The 16,977-nt window shown below is 50.7% G+C and overlaps 8 protein-coding genes across 8 annotated transcripts in view; 5 read left to right on the top strand and 3 right to left on the bottom strand.

Annotated features, from left to right (window-relative positions):
• Positions 1–904: 904 nt before the first annotated feature.
• Positions 905–1,642, top strand: MYCFIDRAFT_17742 (uncharacterized protein; the record flags this gene model as incomplete). Its single annotated transcript, XM_007924128.1, has 4 exons — positions 905–1,049; positions 1,109–1,239; positions 1,295–1,394; positions 1,461–1,642. Coding segments are annotated over 4 exons (558 nt in total), but the record flags the coding sequence as incomplete, so codon positions are not given.
• Positions 1,643–2,480: 838 nt separating this feature from the next.
• MYCFIDRAFT_130638 (uncharacterized protein) lies at positions 2,481–3,923 on the bottom strand (the record flags this gene model as incomplete). Its single annotated transcript, XM_007924789.1, has 2 exons — positions 2,481–2,677; positions 2,714–3,923. The coding sequence occupies 2 exons, from the start codon at positions 3,921–3,923 to the stop codon at positions 2,481–2,483; spliced, it is 1,407 nt and encodes a 468-aa protein (XP_007922980.1).
• A 474-nt stretch (positions 3,924–4,397) lies between these two features.
• Positions 4,398–5,486, top strand: MYCFIDRAFT_65188 (uncharacterized protein; the record flags this gene model as incomplete). The annotated part of the gene is made up of 1 exon (XM_007924508.1): positions 4,398–5,486. One exon carries the CDS (start codon positions 4,398–4,400, stop codon positions 5,484–5,486), a length of 1,089 nt encoding a protein of 362 aa, XP_007922699.1.
• Positions 5,487–6,530: 1,044 nt separating this feature from the next.
• Positions 6,531–7,752, bottom strand: MYCFIDRAFT_60212 (uncharacterized protein). Its single transcript, XM_007924466.1, has 3 exons — positions 7,568–7,752; positions 7,429–7,512; positions 6,531–7,369 (listed from the first exon to the last, which is right to left on the bottom strand). Exons 1-3 carry the CDS (start codon positions 7,620–7,622, stop codon positions 6,699–6,701), a joined length of 810 nt encoding a protein of 269 aa, XP_007922657.1. The 5' UTR covers positions 7,623–7,752; the 3' UTR covers positions 6,531–6,698.
• A 340-nt stretch (positions 7,753–8,092) lies between these two features.
• Positions 8,093–10,451, top strand: MYCFIDRAFT_60209 (uncharacterized protein; the record flags this gene model as incomplete). The annotated part of the gene is made up of 2 exons (XM_007924465.1): positions 8,093–8,538; positions 8,591–10,451. The coding sequence occupies 2 exons, from the start codon at positions 8,093–8,095 to the stop codon at positions 10,311–10,313; spliced, it is 2,169 nt and encodes a 722-aa protein (XP_007922656.1). The 3' UTR covers positions 10,314–10,451.
• A 1,036-nt stretch (positions 10,452–11,487) lies between these two features.
• Positions 11,488–13,334, top strand: MYCFIDRAFT_130331 (uncharacterized protein; the record flags this gene model as incomplete). Its single annotated transcript, XM_007924788.1, has 3 exons — positions 11,488–11,567; positions 11,621–12,181; positions 12,239–13,334. The coding sequence occupies 3 exons, from the start codon at positions 11,488–11,490 to the stop codon at positions 13,332–13,334; spliced, it is 1,737 nt and encodes a 578-aa protein (XP_007922979.1).
• A 105-nt stretch (positions 13,335–13,439) lies between these two features.
• On the bottom strand, positions 13,440–14,594 carry MYCFIDRAFT_88750 (uncharacterized protein). The gene is made up of 3 exons (XM_007924787.1): positions 14,452–14,594; positions 13,647–14,393; positions 13,440–13,594 (listed from the first exon to the last, which is right to left on the bottom strand). The coding sequence occupies exons 1-3, from the start codon at positions 14,578–14,580 to the stop codon at positions 13,556–13,558; spliced, it is 915 nt and encodes a 304-aa protein (XP_007922978.1). The 5' UTR covers positions 14,581–14,594; the 3' UTR covers positions 13,440–13,555.
• A 1,494-nt stretch (positions 14,595–16,088) lies between these two features.
• Positions 16,089–16,977, top strand: part of MYCFIDRAFT_83405 (uncharacterized protein) — a gene marked incomplete at both ends in the record, with an annotated part of 2,420 nt that continues 1,531 nt past the window's right edge. The window contains 2 exons of the mRNA XM_007924691.1: positions 16,089–16,361; positions 16,411–16,894. Coding sequence (XP_007922882.1) covers positions 16,089–16,361; positions 16,411–16,894 — 757 coding nt within the window. The remainder of the gene's footprint in view (positions 16,362–16,410; positions 16,895–16,977) is intronic.

Genomic DNA, 16,977 nt, shown 5'->3' with positions numbered 1-16,977 from the left:
ATCCATCATTGCTGCGAGTTTCCACGTACTCACTGTAAGCATCATTCGTCGCAGGCATAGGATCGCCTCGCCTCACGACAAGAACGGGCAAAGCGAAAGCCGAGCCAGTCAATACCAGCGCAATTCCCAATCCCTTCATCTTGACTTCGACGGTGATGGGTGGATTCCTTCTCGAGGTCAACTCTCCCAACTTATACTCTTAGCTCCGCCATGCTGCCCAAGCAAACAAAACCTTTCAAGTGCAGAGCAGGGCTATCGTGCGATCCTGGCGGTCCTTCGAAACAGACCAGACGTTCGTGTAGTAGGACAAGTTCATCCTGGTTCGGACGTGCACAACAGTACCGTACGCCACATTTGTATCACTGGACCGACTCGGTGGTTCGAGAAACGAGATGTTGCACTGAATGCGGTGAGACGGAGCTTGTTTGCTACTTACTGCTTCAGCCTCGAGGATGGACGTGGAGGATGACGATGAAGGGAGTTGGAGACGCACTTAGGAGGGTGCATGCAGAGTGGGACTGCCTCCAATCAGCCGCTTCCTCGAGTCTTCATCTACAGACCCACTTTTCACCTAGCAACCAAATGACCTCTTAGCAACAAGAACCTCTATAACAAGGCCTTCATAACAATAACAACGACTTCTTGTCGGGTTGTTTCAAGACAGGAGTGGGATTGGGCACGACCATCGACTATGGTGTATGCTGATATGGAGAAGAATTCAGAGCTCGAAACGTCGCATCTCGAGCGTTCGGAAAAGCGAAAATGCAGTTGCGATCGTTTGCGCCAATCGAAAACGAAAGTGGCTTTTGTACTCATCATCTGCTGCTTATCTTTCTTGCTGGGTTTCAATCTTGCAAGTCATCTTCAACCCAGCAAGATCACGAACCAGGAGATCATCAAGACCATCTCGAGGCCTTCGCCCATACTTCGCGACTTCGCTATCCAGTGGACGGAGGTCCAGTTCAATGGCTCTTTGCTTAAAGAGAATGTCTATCGGGCAGATGCTGGACCGGAAGTCGATGCCGCGTGGAAAGAGTTAGGGGTAGATTGTAAGATCGAATTTTTTCGTCTCCCAGTGTGTTCAACTACTGACATGCAAATCTTGTAGATCACGCAATTATCATCCCTTCCTACATCGCCGAGTCAATTGGTATGGACTCAGATCAAGTGCAACTCAAAGAAAAATACGGAGGAGGTTATCCCGCTAATATCGAGGGACTGCATCACCTGCACTGTCTCGTGGGTATCCCCTTGTCCAATTTACATACTTGAATGCCGACTCCTTCTTCAACAGAACCTGCTCCGCCAGACTCTCCATTGGAACTATCCTTACTACCAATCCCTCGGCCAAGGCGCCTTCAAAAACGAACCCTTCATCGTCAAAAAACACTCCAGTCAGTCTTCACCATAATCCATCAAAAATTCCTTATTCCCCCCAGCTAGCTAATCTTCACTTCTAGCCCACTGCCTCGACATCTTACGCCAGCAACTCATGTGCACAGTCGATATCGGCGTCATGGGACAAATCTGGTGGCAACCGCACGGAAATCATTCTCCTGAACCTTTCGTAGATTTCAATACCAAACACATCTGCAGGAATTTTGAGGATGTTAGGAGATGGGCTGAAGAAAGACAGATGCCTGAGAAGGTTCCCAAGGATGTTTTGCAGCCGCCGAAGAAGAAGATGGGTGGTACTACTACTGTGTGGAGCGAGATTCCGTGAATGATGACGGTGAACAGCTTAGAAGATTTCGAATGTGCTGGTGTCAGTGAAGGAGATTAGCAAACATTTCCTTTTGTTTTTTTTTCTTGCGAGGCTTATAAATAAATAATCCATTTGCGACTTCCTTCTCTTCTACTCCCCTTCTCTTCCAATATCACAGGAAATCGCGCTGTAGCTAGCTAGCCATGACACCTGCATCCAATTCCTCAGACATCCCAACCTGCGACGCGCCAACCACGTCTACATCATTCCAAATCCCAATCCGAAGCAAACCTCCTACTCCACCAACAATGAACCCTCCCTCCCCGATCAACGGTAAATATACATCCCTCCCTCCCTCCTATCCCTGATACAGTAACTAACGAACTAACACTTTCCCTTTCCCTTTGCCTTCCAGCTCAATTCCCTCAACATCAAAATCTCATCGCCCAAGCTCAAAAATCTCAAGCAGACACCTGGATTTCAGATCAAGGAGCGAGGTTTGAGGAGATGATGCGAAGCAGACGACAACAAGATATCGCCGAGACGGAGAAAGATCAGGCATCGGTTTGGATGTCGACGCAGAGGGAGAGTTTTGCGAAGATGATGATGAGGAGAAGTCAGCTTTGAAAATTGAAATCCGTGGGGTTAGAGAGAGAGAGAGTGTGTGTGTGCGGAAGGAAGGGAGGGAGACTTTATGATTGATTGTATTGAGTTAGCCAGACATGCTCGAGCACTTCGGTACTGCCTGGCTAGAGACTCGAGATATGCAAGGAATTTAGACCTCTAGTAATTCATCCTTCCCTAGAATTTTTGCCATAGGGTCGTTTTGATTTGTTTTCTCCCTCCTCCACTTCTCCATTTGCTCTTCTGTCACGCCAGTCTTGAGCTCTTCTAGCCTTCTTCTGCTCTCGTCCAGATTTTGCTTCTCTGGCCGGTCAACGCTGTTGGGAACGTGCTCCTCTTGTCGAGTAGCTGCCTCACCGTTGTCGATAAGCTTCGCGTTTCCACTCTCCTCAGCTGACGGTAGATTGAGTCCTCTCGAGAAATTTTCGGCTTCTTCTGCAGCTTTCTTGCCCTCTTCACCAGTACAGAAAGAGTTCTTCACTGTGCTATGACAGCATGCGTAGCCCCACTTGAAGTCCTTCCACCAACTGCCCCAGACCGATGTATGGTTTTGAATAAAGACATCCTCAGGATACATGCTCTTCTCTTTCTTTTGTGCTTCACCTTTGATCCGGCCCCGCTCGTCATATTCTACGTATCGCTCGTTGCTCACAGCCGCAAGAGCAGTCTTGGGTTTCGAGATCGATGATTGATCGCCATATTTGTCTGCCAATGCCTTCCTCTTGGCTTCTGTCTTCTGCGCTTCCTCCTCGGCCTTGCGTTTTCGTATGAGCAGGGCTTCTGTTGGGTTCGCTTGCATGTGAATCTTGTCTGGAGCGTTGCGTTCCTGCGTTTCCCACGCATACCTCTGTGCTCGCTCAAACTCTGCCGCATCGCCGCTTGCTCTGGAAAAACCGTCTTCTGCGTCTAACGAACTCGGATCACCACCCCCAGAATCGATCATACTTCTGGTCTTGGGATCATATTTGGCGCTTTCGAGATCTAGATTCACGAGGTACTTGGCTGTGTCTTCTCGCAACCGCAGATTTCTTGATGAAGTCGCCACCTTCCGCCCCATATCTGCTTCTTCCTCATACTTTGCGCCCTCGCCATCCTGCTCATCGCCATCCCCGCCAGTCTTTCCTTCCGCGAGCTTCTTCATCTCTTCCAATTCCTGGTACTCCTCTACCACCGTTTTGTACTCGTCTGCCTCGAATCCATTCCAGCGGTCTCTCTTCGCATCCCAACCCAATTTGACATCTTTTACTTCCTCGTCTGCGGCGATGCCCTTGCCCGTCCACTTTGCTCCGGCTTTTCGTTTTCGCTGCAGACAGTCCTTCTCCTTGTGGCTCATCGATCCACAGTTTTCACATGCGCCTTTGCGATATTTGGTCGCGGCGGGACCCTTATTGGATCCACGGTTGTACCACTCCGCTTTCGCAAGAGTATCGCCATCTTTCTGCGACTGCAGACGCTGATGCTCGAGGTAATCGGCATCGGAGGCAGTGTTGTCGTCGATATAGAAGGGTTTCTTGGCGATAAAAGACGGAATATACTCGTTGCGATCGTTACTCTTCGGCTTCTCCGTCGCGCCCTTGGCAGGATTTGGCGGCATCTTTGCTACGGTGGACGTGGACTACAGTTGCATACCAGCAATCGAAGGTCGAGAAAGTGCAAGCCGATGGCAAGGCCTCAGGCAGCAGCGGAGGATCGGTCGAACTTCGGCCGAGGGAGTGATAGGTCTAAAGAAGGAACGCCAGACTGTGTCCATCGCTGTAGTATCGATCACTCTACCGCGATCTGTCTCGGAAGCAGCCCACATGTCTCGATCTTCGATTTCGGCGTAATGGAACACCCGTTCATCATCTGTCTCGCTCAGCCCGCGCACATGCAGCCGGGCTGACTGCTATACTGAAGTCCAATGTCATCGGCCTCCGCGTAAAGCTCGACTTGACATCGCTCGACCAACGTTCACACTACAACAACAAACCCCTTGCTCGCCAGGCACGCTACCAGTCATAGCACCCCAGAGACAAGCTGTCACATGCCACTCTTCACCAACGGACACTTTGCTCGAGGATCGCCAGAAATGGAGTACTTCGATAAGAACCCCAAGCCGCACGACTTGGACCGGCATTCGCAGCAGACACGTGCCTTCATACAACAGCATGTCGATAAAGGCAGAAGAGTGGCGTTGGTGACATCTGGAGGCACGACCGTTCCGCTGGAGAATCAGACTGTCAGATTCATCGACAATTTCTCTGCTGGAACTCGTGGAGCCACCAGTGCCGAATACTTCCTCGAGAATGGTTATGCAGTCATCTTCCTGCATCGTCAATTCTCCTTGCTTCCATATTCAAGACATTACAGCCATAGCACGAATTGCTTCCTGGACTACATGTCCTACTCCGAAGATGGTCCGGTCACTGTGCAGAATAACTATCAGCAAGAAATGGCTTCGGTCTTGAAGCGGTACCGGACAGCCAAGAAAGAGAACACACTATTGCTTCTGCCATTCGTCACCGTCAATGACTATTTGTGGCTCTTGCGAGAATTTGCAATGCTTCTACAGCCTCTTGGCGCCAATGCGCTTTTCTACCTTGCAGCAGCCGTCTCGGATTTCTTCGTGCCGGCAGACAGAATGGTCGAGCACAAGATTCAGTCTTCGGAAGATTTCTGGCAAAAGAAAGATCTCAATGGCGATGCGCCGCATGATGAGCAGCTTCGCGGACGCCAGCCGGCCGCACATATGGAAGGCAAATCTCTGGTCATTGATCTCGACCCTGTTCCAAAGTTCTTGAAGTCGCTGGTCGATGAGTGGGCACCGCGAGCAATGATCATCAGCTTCAAACTTGAGACAGACCCAAATCTGCTCTCAATCAAAGCAAAGACTGCACTGGACAAGTACGCACACCATCTGGTCATTGGGAACATTCTCAACACTCGCAAGTACGAAGTTCTGTTTGTATCTGCGGGCGGTGGGGAAAAATGGATCAGAGTGCCGCAAAATAGGAGGAGTAAGAGCATCACGAGCAGGACGCCTGGCGCTGATGGAGAATCAAACGAGCCAGCCCTTGAGATTGAAAGCTTGATTGTGCCTGAAGTGGCGAGACTTCACACACATATGATCAAGAATGGTGACCCTAGACGTCTGAGCCAGTCTTCACAAGAAGAATAAATGGCTAGAAAAATACGAGGCACATAGAGCAGTGAGCAGACCGCTGGAGGCGAAAGGGCAGCCGCGGCAGCAATGCTTACCTCAACCTCACATTTCGTTGTATTGCCGGCCGAGATGCATGCTGGGTCCTGCGCGTACATTAGAGATACAGTGGACGTCTGCGTGACTCTCGAAGGACCTTCCATCCGAGCAGATGGAAAGGATTGCTCGAGAACCAACGAGATGCGCAATCTGGAACAATGCCTCTTTAGCAGTACCTGAGCGCAATCATTGCCAGCCTTGTCTTTATTACATACATTAGAGACATTCCCCGAACCACCTTTCAAAAATCACCCTCCACCTCTCTAGACTTCCCATCATCTGCCGGTTCTCAATCTACATGACCCCTTCAACCAACTCAGAAAACAAAACCAAGCCAGAACGCAAAGACATCATGACCGACCGCGAACAGCAACGCGTCCGTAACACTAATCTCCCCTTCTCCCATTGCATCTCATTCATCCAGACAGTCAACTACATCAACCTTGTCACCGATCGCACAACTGCAGCTCAGACGCCGAACCACGTCTTCAATAATACTGTGAACAGTGGTGCTGGGATCAGAATTGAAAAGTTGCATGGAGATGTCTTTCGTGATTATAATAGTTCGCATTCTCAGTGGGATTTGCGCACGGCTGATGTATGTTGCGATTTTATTTTCACTCCGTGGTAGTAGGAGGTTTTGACAGCTTGCAGGGAATTGATGATGAGAGCGCGGAATCTGTGGGTGCGGAGTCGGAGGCGGAGACGGTGGTTGTAAGTTGCATATGGTGATTCTTTCTCTTCGTTGGCTTGTTGCTGACTTCTGTGGAAGCCGCAGGAGACTTTCAGTGCGCGTTCTTATCAGCGTGCCGCAAACTTCTTCGCGCTCGTGGTGGGAGTTATGCTGGGATTTATCATTACTGTGAACGTGTATAGGATGTTCATAAAGGGTGATGGGAGGCAAGGTTAGCGAGAAGCGCGCAAAATTGAAAGTCAGGGAAGGCGATATCGTTAATTTGATGTGGCGAAGCGAGTGATTCAGCATTGCTGTGAGGGCTCATACCTATGGTCATAGCGAATTGTGCTTGCAGGAGACTTGGGCTCTAGTTTTCGCAGATCAAAGCTCTTCCATGAGATGTAGCCAGAGGTTCTCGAAGACATTGCCGCCGCAGAAGTAGAGCATCTTTTTGTCTAGCATACGTCCTCAACTTCACCAGTCTCGCTCACCATAGGACCCAAGTCCCCTGTCAAGCTTCGATTGAACAGCTCAAGCAGCATCTCGAAGCATATGCCCGCAAGCGCCGGATCGTAGCGGCCTTTGCTTAGCTCGTCTCGAATGAATGCATGCTGCGCCCAGGCCGGCTCATAGAATGAGAATACCACACCAGCGTCGTGCAACGTCTTACGGATGAGATCTCGGCCAGCTGGCGGGACGTGCGTGTCACGCTTTCCGAAGATCATGACCAGTTCACCCTTGATGTCCTTCACGCGGTCCAAAGAGTCATCGTTCTTGCCCTCTCCGAGAGTCTTGGAATGAATGTCAGTGGCGAAGTAGCAGACTGCGGCTCGAACACGCTTGTCGAATGCAGCACGGAAGGCAAGATGACCACCAAGGCACATGCCGGTCGCTCCAATGCGCCCATTGCAGGTCTCCAAGCCCACCAGGATGTCGATCGAGAGCGTGGCATCTTCATCGTAAGCGGACACCTTCTTGGCCACTTTCCAGTCGTTTCCCTTATCAGTTCCTGGTCCATCATAGGCCAATGGCTCTGGGCCAGTGAATTCGTGATAGCTGGATGGCGCAGCTACAATGTAGCCATGAGAAGCAATCTGACGGGCGAAGCGCTGCACTGGGCCCGTCACTGAGAAGCCTCATCAGTACCTAGAGCTGTGCCCTTCACTGGACGGTCTGGGAACTTACCTTGGTAGATCTCGGAGAAAACCACGACACCGGGAAATTTTGCCTTGGGGTAGTTTGGTATGGTAGGATGGAAGATGAAGACACCTACCTTTTTATCAGCCTCTGAGCAGGCTGTTATGCATGTCGAATGTCATCTCACGCATATCGCCGCCATGCTGGGTTGGCACATCTTTGTACGACTCTGTTATCAACATCTTGAGTTTGCGATGTTGCCGGGGTTGTGGCGAGTGATGAGAAAGTCAGACCACAAGCGTGCTGTCCTTGAGTGTAGCTCGTGGTCCAGTGAGCTTTGAGTCTTCACGTGCTAGCTCAATGGTAGCTGATATGTCATCAAGGTTGTGGCATCGAAAGAGGAAGCTGCGTTGGAGCACGATGTCTTGATGCCCTGAATCTCGGCAGTTCCCGGCCGCCAACACCCCGCCACGCTCTCAGTCGACTCACTCGCATCATCGCTGCGCTCCCTTTCTCTTGCTCGTCGACTCCCTCTATGGGTTGTCTACCACCACCGAGACCGACTACACGACCGCATACCAATTCCCACTATACCAAGAAGCCCCTCGCTCGGCTCAGACAATCCGCTGCGCTCGCACCAGCAGCAACGCCGCCGACGCCTTGACTGGCTATCGGAGCGTAAACACAGCCAACTACTTCCCTAGCAATCGAGATGTCCAACACTCCCGTCAGCAATAAAGCAGCAGCTTCGGTGTCTAAGTCTCAGTCGCTCGCTGCGCAGAGCCAGATCAGTCCTGCGCTTTCATCGACGCAGCAGTTCTTCTCCGATTCCCCAGCAGGCAAACGGCTCGGCGGCGCGTCAGGACAGCGCTCTTCTCCAGCACCGCGTAGCAATCAAATTAGCAAGCCGAAGCATAAACAGGGGAAGAAGTTCAAGGCGTTGGATGAGGATGCCGATGCGGAGCTATACAGCATGCAGAACCCACACGGACGGCGCGGCCAGCAGAGCATCACGCATCTTATGCAATTTGCTTTGCCACCGCGGCCGAATGCTCAGGATCGCTTTCACAGACACAGCTACAATGGGCCCAGGAGACAGCAGAGGCATAATGCGTCATGGGGCATGGGGAGTGGCTATCATGCTGTAGACAAGGCCAGGTAAGCATGCCTGGTTTGACATGAAGATCAGGCCGGAGTCTAACATGCGCAGATACATACATGCCAACTATCGCTTCATTGTCGATCCGAGAGGCGACTACTCTGCTCAGGCTGCCGACGCCGATGTGCATCTGGACTGGAACAACGTCCTTCAAATTATCGCCTCAGGAAAGACGCAGAATGCATCTTGCCCGATCTGCCTAGGCGAGCCGACCGCGCCTCGCATGGCCAAATGTGGTCACATCTTCTGCTCTTCCTGCTTGATCAGATACATGCATTCCGAGGACGCGACGAACCCACCACCGGAGAAGAGGGCGCGATGGAAGAAGTGTCCAATCTGCTGGGACAGCATCTATGTATCAGAGACCAGACCTGTCCGGTGGTACGACGGCCAGGAGAATGATCAGCCACGTGAAGGTGGCGACTTTGTGTTACGATTGGTCAAGAGGAAGCCTGGCAGCACACTCGCCATGCCTCGTGAGAGCGGAGAGGTGGTCGCGAAAGGAGAGGCAATACCTTGGTACTTCGCAGCCGAAGTGATGGATTACGCGAGAGTAATGAAGGGCAGTGAAAATTACATGATACAGCAATACGACGAGGCTATCGCTGCCATCGAAAAAATGGAAAAGGAAGATGAGCTGATGTTCGGGGAAGACGCGGAGTGGACTGGCAGAGCTATACGGATGCTTAAAGAATCCAAGGACAAAGTCGCCGGTATTGGCAATCCGCCTGCGCAGCCGCAGAAACCAGATCCGCCAACAGAGCCTATACCAGACAGGCCGCCGATAGAGTTTAATGCCAACGACGAGGGCGTTCCGGAAATGTACCTGCAAAGGCAGAGCGCAGCAGGTCCTTCTGGTCTATCTGCGGAAACGACAGAGCCCGGCGATGTACAACCTTCAAGCAGCCCTAATGTGCCGCGAACATTGCACGAGATGCGACGACGACAATTCGAGAAACCTCAGCCCAACGAATATCTGTTCTACCATGGACTTTTACACTACTATCTTTCGCCGCTGGACATAAGGATACTGAAGACCGCATTTGGCACGTACAATGCTTTCCCGTCCAGCATCCTTCCGCGTGTAGAACGCGTGTCCAGTGGACATGTCGTCGATGATGATTTGAGAAAGCGCGTCAAGTACCTCGGACACCTCCCATACGGTTGTGAGGTCGGCTTCCTGGAGTGCGACTGGCGAGATGTAGTCAGTGCGCAGGTTCTCGAGGAATTCAGGCCAATGCTTGAGCGAAGACGAAAGCGCAACGACGAAAAGGAAGCACGGGAGGAGAAAGATCGAATCCGGATCGAGAAAGCTTCGGAGAGGGAGCTGGCACATCTACGCCAGCGAAGAAGACCTTCCATCACCGAGAACGACGCATTCTTCTCTCCTGCGCTGCCAGCAAGCATAGCGGAAGGAGTTGCCATTCCAGGATCACCACCCTTCCCGAATAATGCTGGTCGTCCTGGCTTCACATCGCTGGCGTCCCCATCAACATCGCCCAATGTGAATCGAACAGTGTGGGGCACAAGTGCTGTTGCCTCTTCTGATGCAGATCTTCAGGGTCTCCCTACTGACGACCAATTCAGACAGCAGGAAGATGGCTGGTTGCAAGGCTGGGAGAAGGATCTTCTCGACGGCCCAGAACAGCAGGCGCTTGCCGAGTCCATGGATGGCCTCAATGTTAACGTCAAGCCTACCTCTGGTGGTAAGAAAGGCAGGAAGAAGCAGAAGATCACCTTAATGAGCACGGCAAATGCGAGGCGAGGCTTTTGATAGACGGTTGCTGGTGATGCACGTCATTGTCTATACATCTGATTCCTTCTTAGTACCGCACGCGCGGACAGACATATGTTTATGCAGCATGATATATGAATGTTTAGAAGACGTACAGCCCACAAGAGGCGCCAATACCGACCGCATTACATACCTTCAGTCCCTTCCCTGTAAGTCTTGGCACGTCATATCGCTCGCTTGCGCACGATGCTTCAGACTTCCCGCCTGCATTGAATCATCATGCACCAGAACACCCTCTTCTTTGGGAATCTGTTGCATCGTCTATTCACTATCTATCCAACATTCCACACGATGGCGGATTGTCCGGCTGGCGCGCCGAGACGCAGGTCAAAGCACTCCTAAAGATCGACACCAATCGGCTCTGGTACCTGACTCCGCGCATCATCATTCATCCAACTCTTTTGTGCTTGACAAGCTGAGCTCGACACTCGCAGCATCCGATGGCAAGCAAATTGTTACCTAACGGAAGAAGGAATTGCATATAATGCACTCCGTAGATGGAGCTGGCAATGGCTGGGGAGTTTGGAAGGGTACAGAAACGAGCATACCATACTACTACACGGAGCTGTACAGTACGTGGGGAGGACTCGGGAGGATCATTCTGTCCCAAAGCTTCCAATCACCGCACCGGCTTCACATGTCCGATTTCGAGGTCGGGTCGATCCCGCTGAGAGCTTTCGTGCAGGATGACATCTTACAGGAGCCCCTGCGCATACAACCAGCAACAGAACAGCATGACATTGTCTACCAGCTTTATATACATGCATCTTCCAATAGAAAGAGACGGATGGGAAAGGCAGGAACCCGAACAGTGCATCCGGATGCGTTGTGACAATCACGTCCCCTTTTGTGAGTGGCTTTCTGGAGCAAAACCTTCTCTTCAGCCCTCGACGTCACTTTTTCAGCTACCGAGAGCAGAGCAACAGTCAACTGCAGTGTCAACAGCGAAGATCACTGTGAGCCGTTGGCATTGAGCACACTCTAATGCTGTCAGTATAACGGTGGGTGGCAGGATGCACATTTCCCCTTCTCTCGCCTGTCTCTTTCCGTACTGTACATACATCTTGCTCTTGATCAGTCCTGACGACGACTTTTTCGAAAACTCGTCCCGAGCTGGATTGGAGTCGCAAGCATGTCTGCAACGAAGAACCTCATGTTCAAGCAGGAGTACCTGGGCCTGCGAGGACAGCCGCTGTCGAACGCCATTGGAGTTGTAGCGGCTCTATGTTTCTTGTAAGACGTGCTGTTTGGGTGCCTTGTGAGTACAGCATTGACTATTGTTGCAGCCTGTATGGCTATGATCAGGGCCTTATGGGAGGCTGGATCACAATGCCTGGCTTCATGCGAGAATTTCCGGACATAGATATCATCGACAAACCCGGCAACATTTTGGCAACGAATCTCATGGGACTCACTATATCAGCATGGAACCTGGGAGCCTTCATTTCTGCCATGGCCGCCGTATTCGTTGGCGATGGGCTTGGGCGGAAGAAGTTGGTCTGCGCTGGCCTGGCTTTGCTCTTGATCGGCGAGGTTATACAATGTTCGTCTTTTGTATGGGGTCAATTCCTCGTGGGCAGATTGATTGCTGGATTGGGGATTGGGTTGAATTGTACCATGATGCCAGCTTGGCAGGCTGAGTGCACAAAAGCTCACCGCAGAGGGACACTTTTGATGCTTACCGCTGGAGCAAGTATTGCGGCTGGCCTTACCTCAGCTTACTGGATGGATTTCGCTTTCTCCTGGCTTGATCCTAATTCAGCCAGCTGGAGAGTACCGCTTGCTTTGCAAATCTTCATGATTGTCGTGGCGGCAGCGCTGGTGTGGTTTATGCCAGAGTCTCCGAGGTGAGATTTGACCGCAACAGAGCTTGTGTTTCGTCAAACGCTGACATGGATACATAGGTGGCTCATCCTTCAGGGCAGAGAGAACGAAGCATTGAAGGTCCTCTCCGCACTGAACGACATGCACTCAGACACGTACGAAGTCCATCAAGAATTCCTCCAAATCAAAGACGCCGTCGTCGAAATGGCCAAAGCATCCTTCCCCAGCCTCTTCCACATGGGCGATTACCGCGACTTCCACCGTGTCGTGCTCGCAGTTGTCCTACAGCTGAGCCAACAATTGGGTGGAATCAACTTCATGACACAATACTACGCTGCCATGTTCATGAACCAATACCTCTGGATAGGCTGGAAATCCCGCCTCCTCGCAGCTGGAGCAGGGACATGTCTCTTCCTCGCCTCCTTCGTAGCAGTATGGTGCATCGACAGAATTTGCGGCCGCCGAGCCCTCCTCCTTTTCGGCACAGCAGGAATGCTCTTCTGTATGATCATCCTCACCATCATGCTCCGCATCAACAGCCGCGCATCCCTCGACGCCGGCACAGCTTTCGTCTTCCTCTTCTGCATGTGCTGGGCCATCGGATGGCAAGGAATGTCCTGGCTCTACCAAGCCGAAATCGTCCCTCTCCGAATCCGCGGACCTGCCAACGCCCTCTCCACAGGCGCTAACTGGCTCGCCAACTGGCTGGTCGTCCTCATCGCCCCCATAGCTTTCACCACCTCCACTTGGAAAACTTACCTCATCTTCGTCTCCACCAACGCCGTCATCCTCCCTACAATCTACTTCCTGTACCCAGAAACTTCTCTGCGCTGTCTCGAAGAAATCGATTACATTTTCCACACCGCGAACTCTTCGCCGCGGCCGTGGTTCGACGTTAAGAAAATCGCGGCCAATGAGCCGTTGTGGTATGGCAAGGATAGTGAGGAACCTTATGATTATGAGGCTTCGGAATGGCATCAGCGGCATGTGAGGTTTGGGGAGGAGGTTAAGGATTCCGAGGGTGATAGTACGACGCTCAGGAATAGTTCAAGTGGGAAGATGGAGAAGAGTGTTGTTGATGGGAGTTGTAGTGAGGATTCGGCTCCGGCTCCGTTTGTGCCGACGAGGAGTGAGGAGAGTCCCAGGCGGAGTAGAAGTGCGGGACGGGGGAGGTGAAGATGGGGAAAAGATGAGAAAGCGATTTGGTTGATGAGGTTATGTTATGGTATGGGTATATTGGGATGTATAGGTATTGATGAGCCTCACTAGTGGTAGGGACTTGTGTAATACTACTGATTGATGTCACTCCATTTCGCACGGCTCGAGCTAAATGTGGATGCGAATATATGTGATGCGGTTCTATGTCTGCATGGCAATAGAAGGAGACGACAGAAGCACTAGTAAACTCCTGGTAGTTGTGCAAGCCGACCACCATCCTGCGAAACGGTCAGTAACCAAGCGGAACCACGCAACAGCAAATCCACTCACAGTGACCAGAGTCTCGCCATTCAAATACGCACCCGCTCTTGATACCATATACAGCACAGTCCCAGCAAAATCCTCTTCACTCCCCGTCCTCCCAGCAGGAGATCTATCCAGATCCAAAACATGAGCACCCTCGTGCGCGCCCTCGTGTCCCTCAACACCAGCATGACGAGCCAACTTCGAAGTCATGCCCTCCGTCATTTCACTAGGATAAAGCCCCGGCGCGATAAGATTAACACGAATCCGAAACCCCAGCCGCGCAAAAGTCGTACTCAGCATCTTGACAAGATGTGTCACGGCCGCTTTCGAAGTACTGTATGCAAACGACGAAGCCAGAAATCTGCTAAACCCCGCGATGGACGAAGTCACCAAGATTTGCGAATCTTGTGGCACGTTTTTCTGCTTGTTGCCTGCGTCCAGGAGGTCGAGGAAGGCCATGGATGTGTAGAAGACTCCGGAGTTGTTGACGTGTTGGGCTTGAGTGTATTCGTTGATATCTGGCGCCAGCATCGCTTCTTGGAATTCTTTGATTGAAGGCTTGTTGCCGTTTGCGATTACGTGTTTATGCAATGGACCCATGATGCCGGCGTTTGCGAAGAGGAGGTTTATAAAGCCTTGTTCTTTTCGGACTTGTTCGACGACTTTGAGGAGAGAGTTCTTGTCTGTGACGTCTCCGACTATGGGTTTGATTGTTCCGTTTACGCCCGTCTTGGCTGCGTCTTTGAGGTTTTGTTCTCGCCGGCCGATAATCTGGAACAGGCGTTAGTTGATCGAATGAGGTCTGGAGTGGGTGTGAGAAGGCACGAACGTAGACTGCTTTTGCTCCGTTGGCGTCGAGAGCCCTTGCTGCATACAGACCCAGGCCACTTCCACCGCCGGTGATGACGGCTACGAGACCATTGACGTTGAAGATCTCTTCGATCTTGTTAGCTGGCATTGTGTCTATTTTCAAGATGTGATGCTGTAGAATATTCAGATAAAGTGTCTGGGTTGACAAAGAGCCTTCTTATTGATCAATCGCTGATGATCTGGAATCTAATGGGTATTTGTACTGCTGGCCGTGGCTTCCGTCCCTGCCGCTACCTCTTCGAGGTGGTTATAAGCCACCTTATAATTTCCACTTTCTCGACAAGTTATATTATAATATTACTGTATAACTATTATATGTACTATTTCGCTTTCCTAATCGCTTCTATATATATCTATCGAATTTCTAATAATACCTCGAGTCCGTAATACCGCTAGTATATATACTCTAAGTCGTCGCCCTATCGCAAAAATAACGCCCTATACGTACGAAGAGAACCGGATCTAGGCGGTTTTAGACAAGATAATATCCTTCTACTAAGACTATAACGATTATATATCTAATATTAAATAATAGTCTACTAATAAGTACGTTAACTATTAGAAGCTTCGTTTCTAATATCTAAGCGCTATAGGTCGTCGTAGTAGTCGTAGTACACTTATATAGCGACAAGTACTAAACGTAAAGATAAAGCCTACTTAGTAAATAGCCCTTATTAAATACTACTATAGGCGTAAGCTTATAGGCCTAGATATTCCTATATATCTACTATACGTTATTACTAATAATATCCTTCTTTATAACGTGCTAGATCTATATAATAGGTTTCCTTACTATTGCCTAGAAATAGTAAGTAAATATAGTAATATAGTAGACTTATAATACTACCTAGTAGTTAATATTATATATAGAGGTGTTTAGTATATTCTATAGGTCTTGTTTGCTTAGTCTAGCGCCAATGTACTAGTCTAATAGCTTTATAGTGATATTGTGCTATAACTTGTCGAGAAAGTGGAAATTATAAGATAGCTTATAACTACCCGAAGGGTGGGCGGCAGGAACGAGAGCCACGGATAGTTATCAAGGACTAATCGAGGGTTCAGGATGACGTGATGAGTCTCCTGCTAAAGGTGGCATTGTATTTGTATTACAACTCCATTGCCTAAGCATGATTGGCGTCATGAGCAGGTGTGAGCTGGCTCTAAGCTCGGTATACCGACTTGATAGATGAAGCCAAAAAGTGATCAGAGGTTGGTGGTAGAAATTTTGTCCTGGCCTTCACCGCGGCCGTCATTTGTGACATTTGTCGGTCTTCTTCGCGCCAGATTTTCCATGTCACCGGCGCAGGAGCCACGAGAGTGGAGATTCGCTCCGTCACAAACAACGCGTTCATTGTATCGATACTGTGTGGTATTTGCGTCGCGTTGTAGCACAGAAGTCGGCAGCAGGACCCACTTTAGTTCTGTGCGAGGAAAAGCTTAAATCACATGCAAGTCTATTTTGAGAAAGCTTCACCAAACCAACAACGCTCGAGGCCAAGCCAAGAGGTGCGTGATAGTGACAGTCGTGTCCTTTTGAAAGTTTGACACAGCATCGATATCAATATCACCAACACTGCCTCGACGGGACGCGCCAGAATGGGTGACGTTGTCGGAAGCACCGTCTGGATCAAATTGAAGAACGGCCAAGTTGTCTGTGGAGTCTTGCAATCCATCGTCGCCGGCTCCCATCTTACACTGCAGAACGTGTACTTTCCAAGTTCAGGCACGCGATGGCAGACCTGGACTCTTCAAGCGACCGCCATTGAGGACTTGGAAGTCACCCAAACGAGCGCCATTCCTCCTCCGCAGCAGCCTCCACCGCCTCCTCGAATACAACCGGAATTTGCGCAAGCTCCCATCCCACAAAATGTCAGTCTCACTCCCTACAAGAGTGTCTTCCAAGCTAACCGCTTCGCAGGCCTATCGACAAGCCCCACCGCCAGTCGCTGAGCTGCCAGAAGCTCCACCCACCAAAGCAGCATTCGTCGATCCCGCCATCGTGAGCTATGGATCAGCATCGCCAGTGCAGCAAAAGAGACGACCATCGAAGCCGAGCGAACTGGAAACCCCTGTGAAAGCCATGCTTGCCAAAGCAGCCGCCAACCTTCCAAGTCCTGGTTCGCCATTTATAGCAGATCTCGTCAAGGCCAATGTTGCGCAGAAGCTCTCCGCGGCGGCAACAGGGTCGGCGCTACCCGGAGCTGTCCCAATTGTAGCAGAAGATATTGTGTCGCAAGAGAATGGGGCCAAGAAGAAGGTGCGGAGAGGCCAGAAGGCTAAGAAGCAGACGGCCGGAAATCCAGCATCAGAATTTGCAAACCCACCTCCGGTGATGAATTCTGAAGTGTCAAGAAACGGAAATGATATGAATGGTGCTGTGAAGAGAGGCAAAGGATGGCGTAGTACACCACTCCTACACCCTCTCCGGCCACTGTCAATCCACTGGACAAGGCCGATACGAAGAAGAGTAGGCGTGACCAGAAAG

This window comes from Pseudocercospora fijiensis (assembly GCF_000340215.1).
Source record: "Pseudocercospora fijiensis CIRAD86 unplaced genomic scaffold MYCFIscaffold_2, whole genome shotgun sequence".
Lineage (NCBI taxonomy): Eukaryota > Fungi > Ascomycota > Dothideomycetes > Mycosphaerellales > Mycosphaerellaceae > Pseudocercospora > Pseudocercospora fijiensis.
Note: the sequence above shows the minus strand (reverse complement) of the source record. Positions and strands in the feature narration are given on the sequence as shown.

Excerpts from the sequence above, each read along its gene's own strand:
- MYCFIDRAFT_88750 (XM_007924787.1), bottom strand. The coding sequence starts at position 14,580 with ATGCCAGCTAACAAGATCGAAGAGATCTTCAACGTCAATGGTCTCGTA. Across the intron at positions 14,394-14,451 it reads ACGGAGCAAAAGCAGTCTAC|ATTATCGGCCGGCGAGAACA; the intron begins GTTCGTGCCTTC and ends CGCCTGTTCCAG. Across the intron at positions 13,595-13,646 it reads ATGGCGAGACTCTGGTCACT|GATGGTGGTCGGCTTGCACA; the intron begins GTGAGTGGATTT and ends ACCGTTTCGCAG.
- MYCFIDRAFT_60212 (XM_007924466.1), bottom strand. The coding sequence starts at position 7,622 with ATGTTGATAACAGAGTCGTACAAAGATGTGCCAACCCAGCATGGCGGC. Across the intron at positions 7,513-7,567 it reads CCAGCATGGCGGCGATATGC|GTGTCTTCATCTTCCATCCT; the intron begins GTGAGATGACAT and ends ATAAAAAGGTAG. Across the intron at positions 7,370-7,428 it reads TTTCTCCGAGATCTACCAAG|TGACGGGCCCAGTGCAGCGC; the intron begins GTAAGTTCCCAG and ends GAGGCTTCTCAG.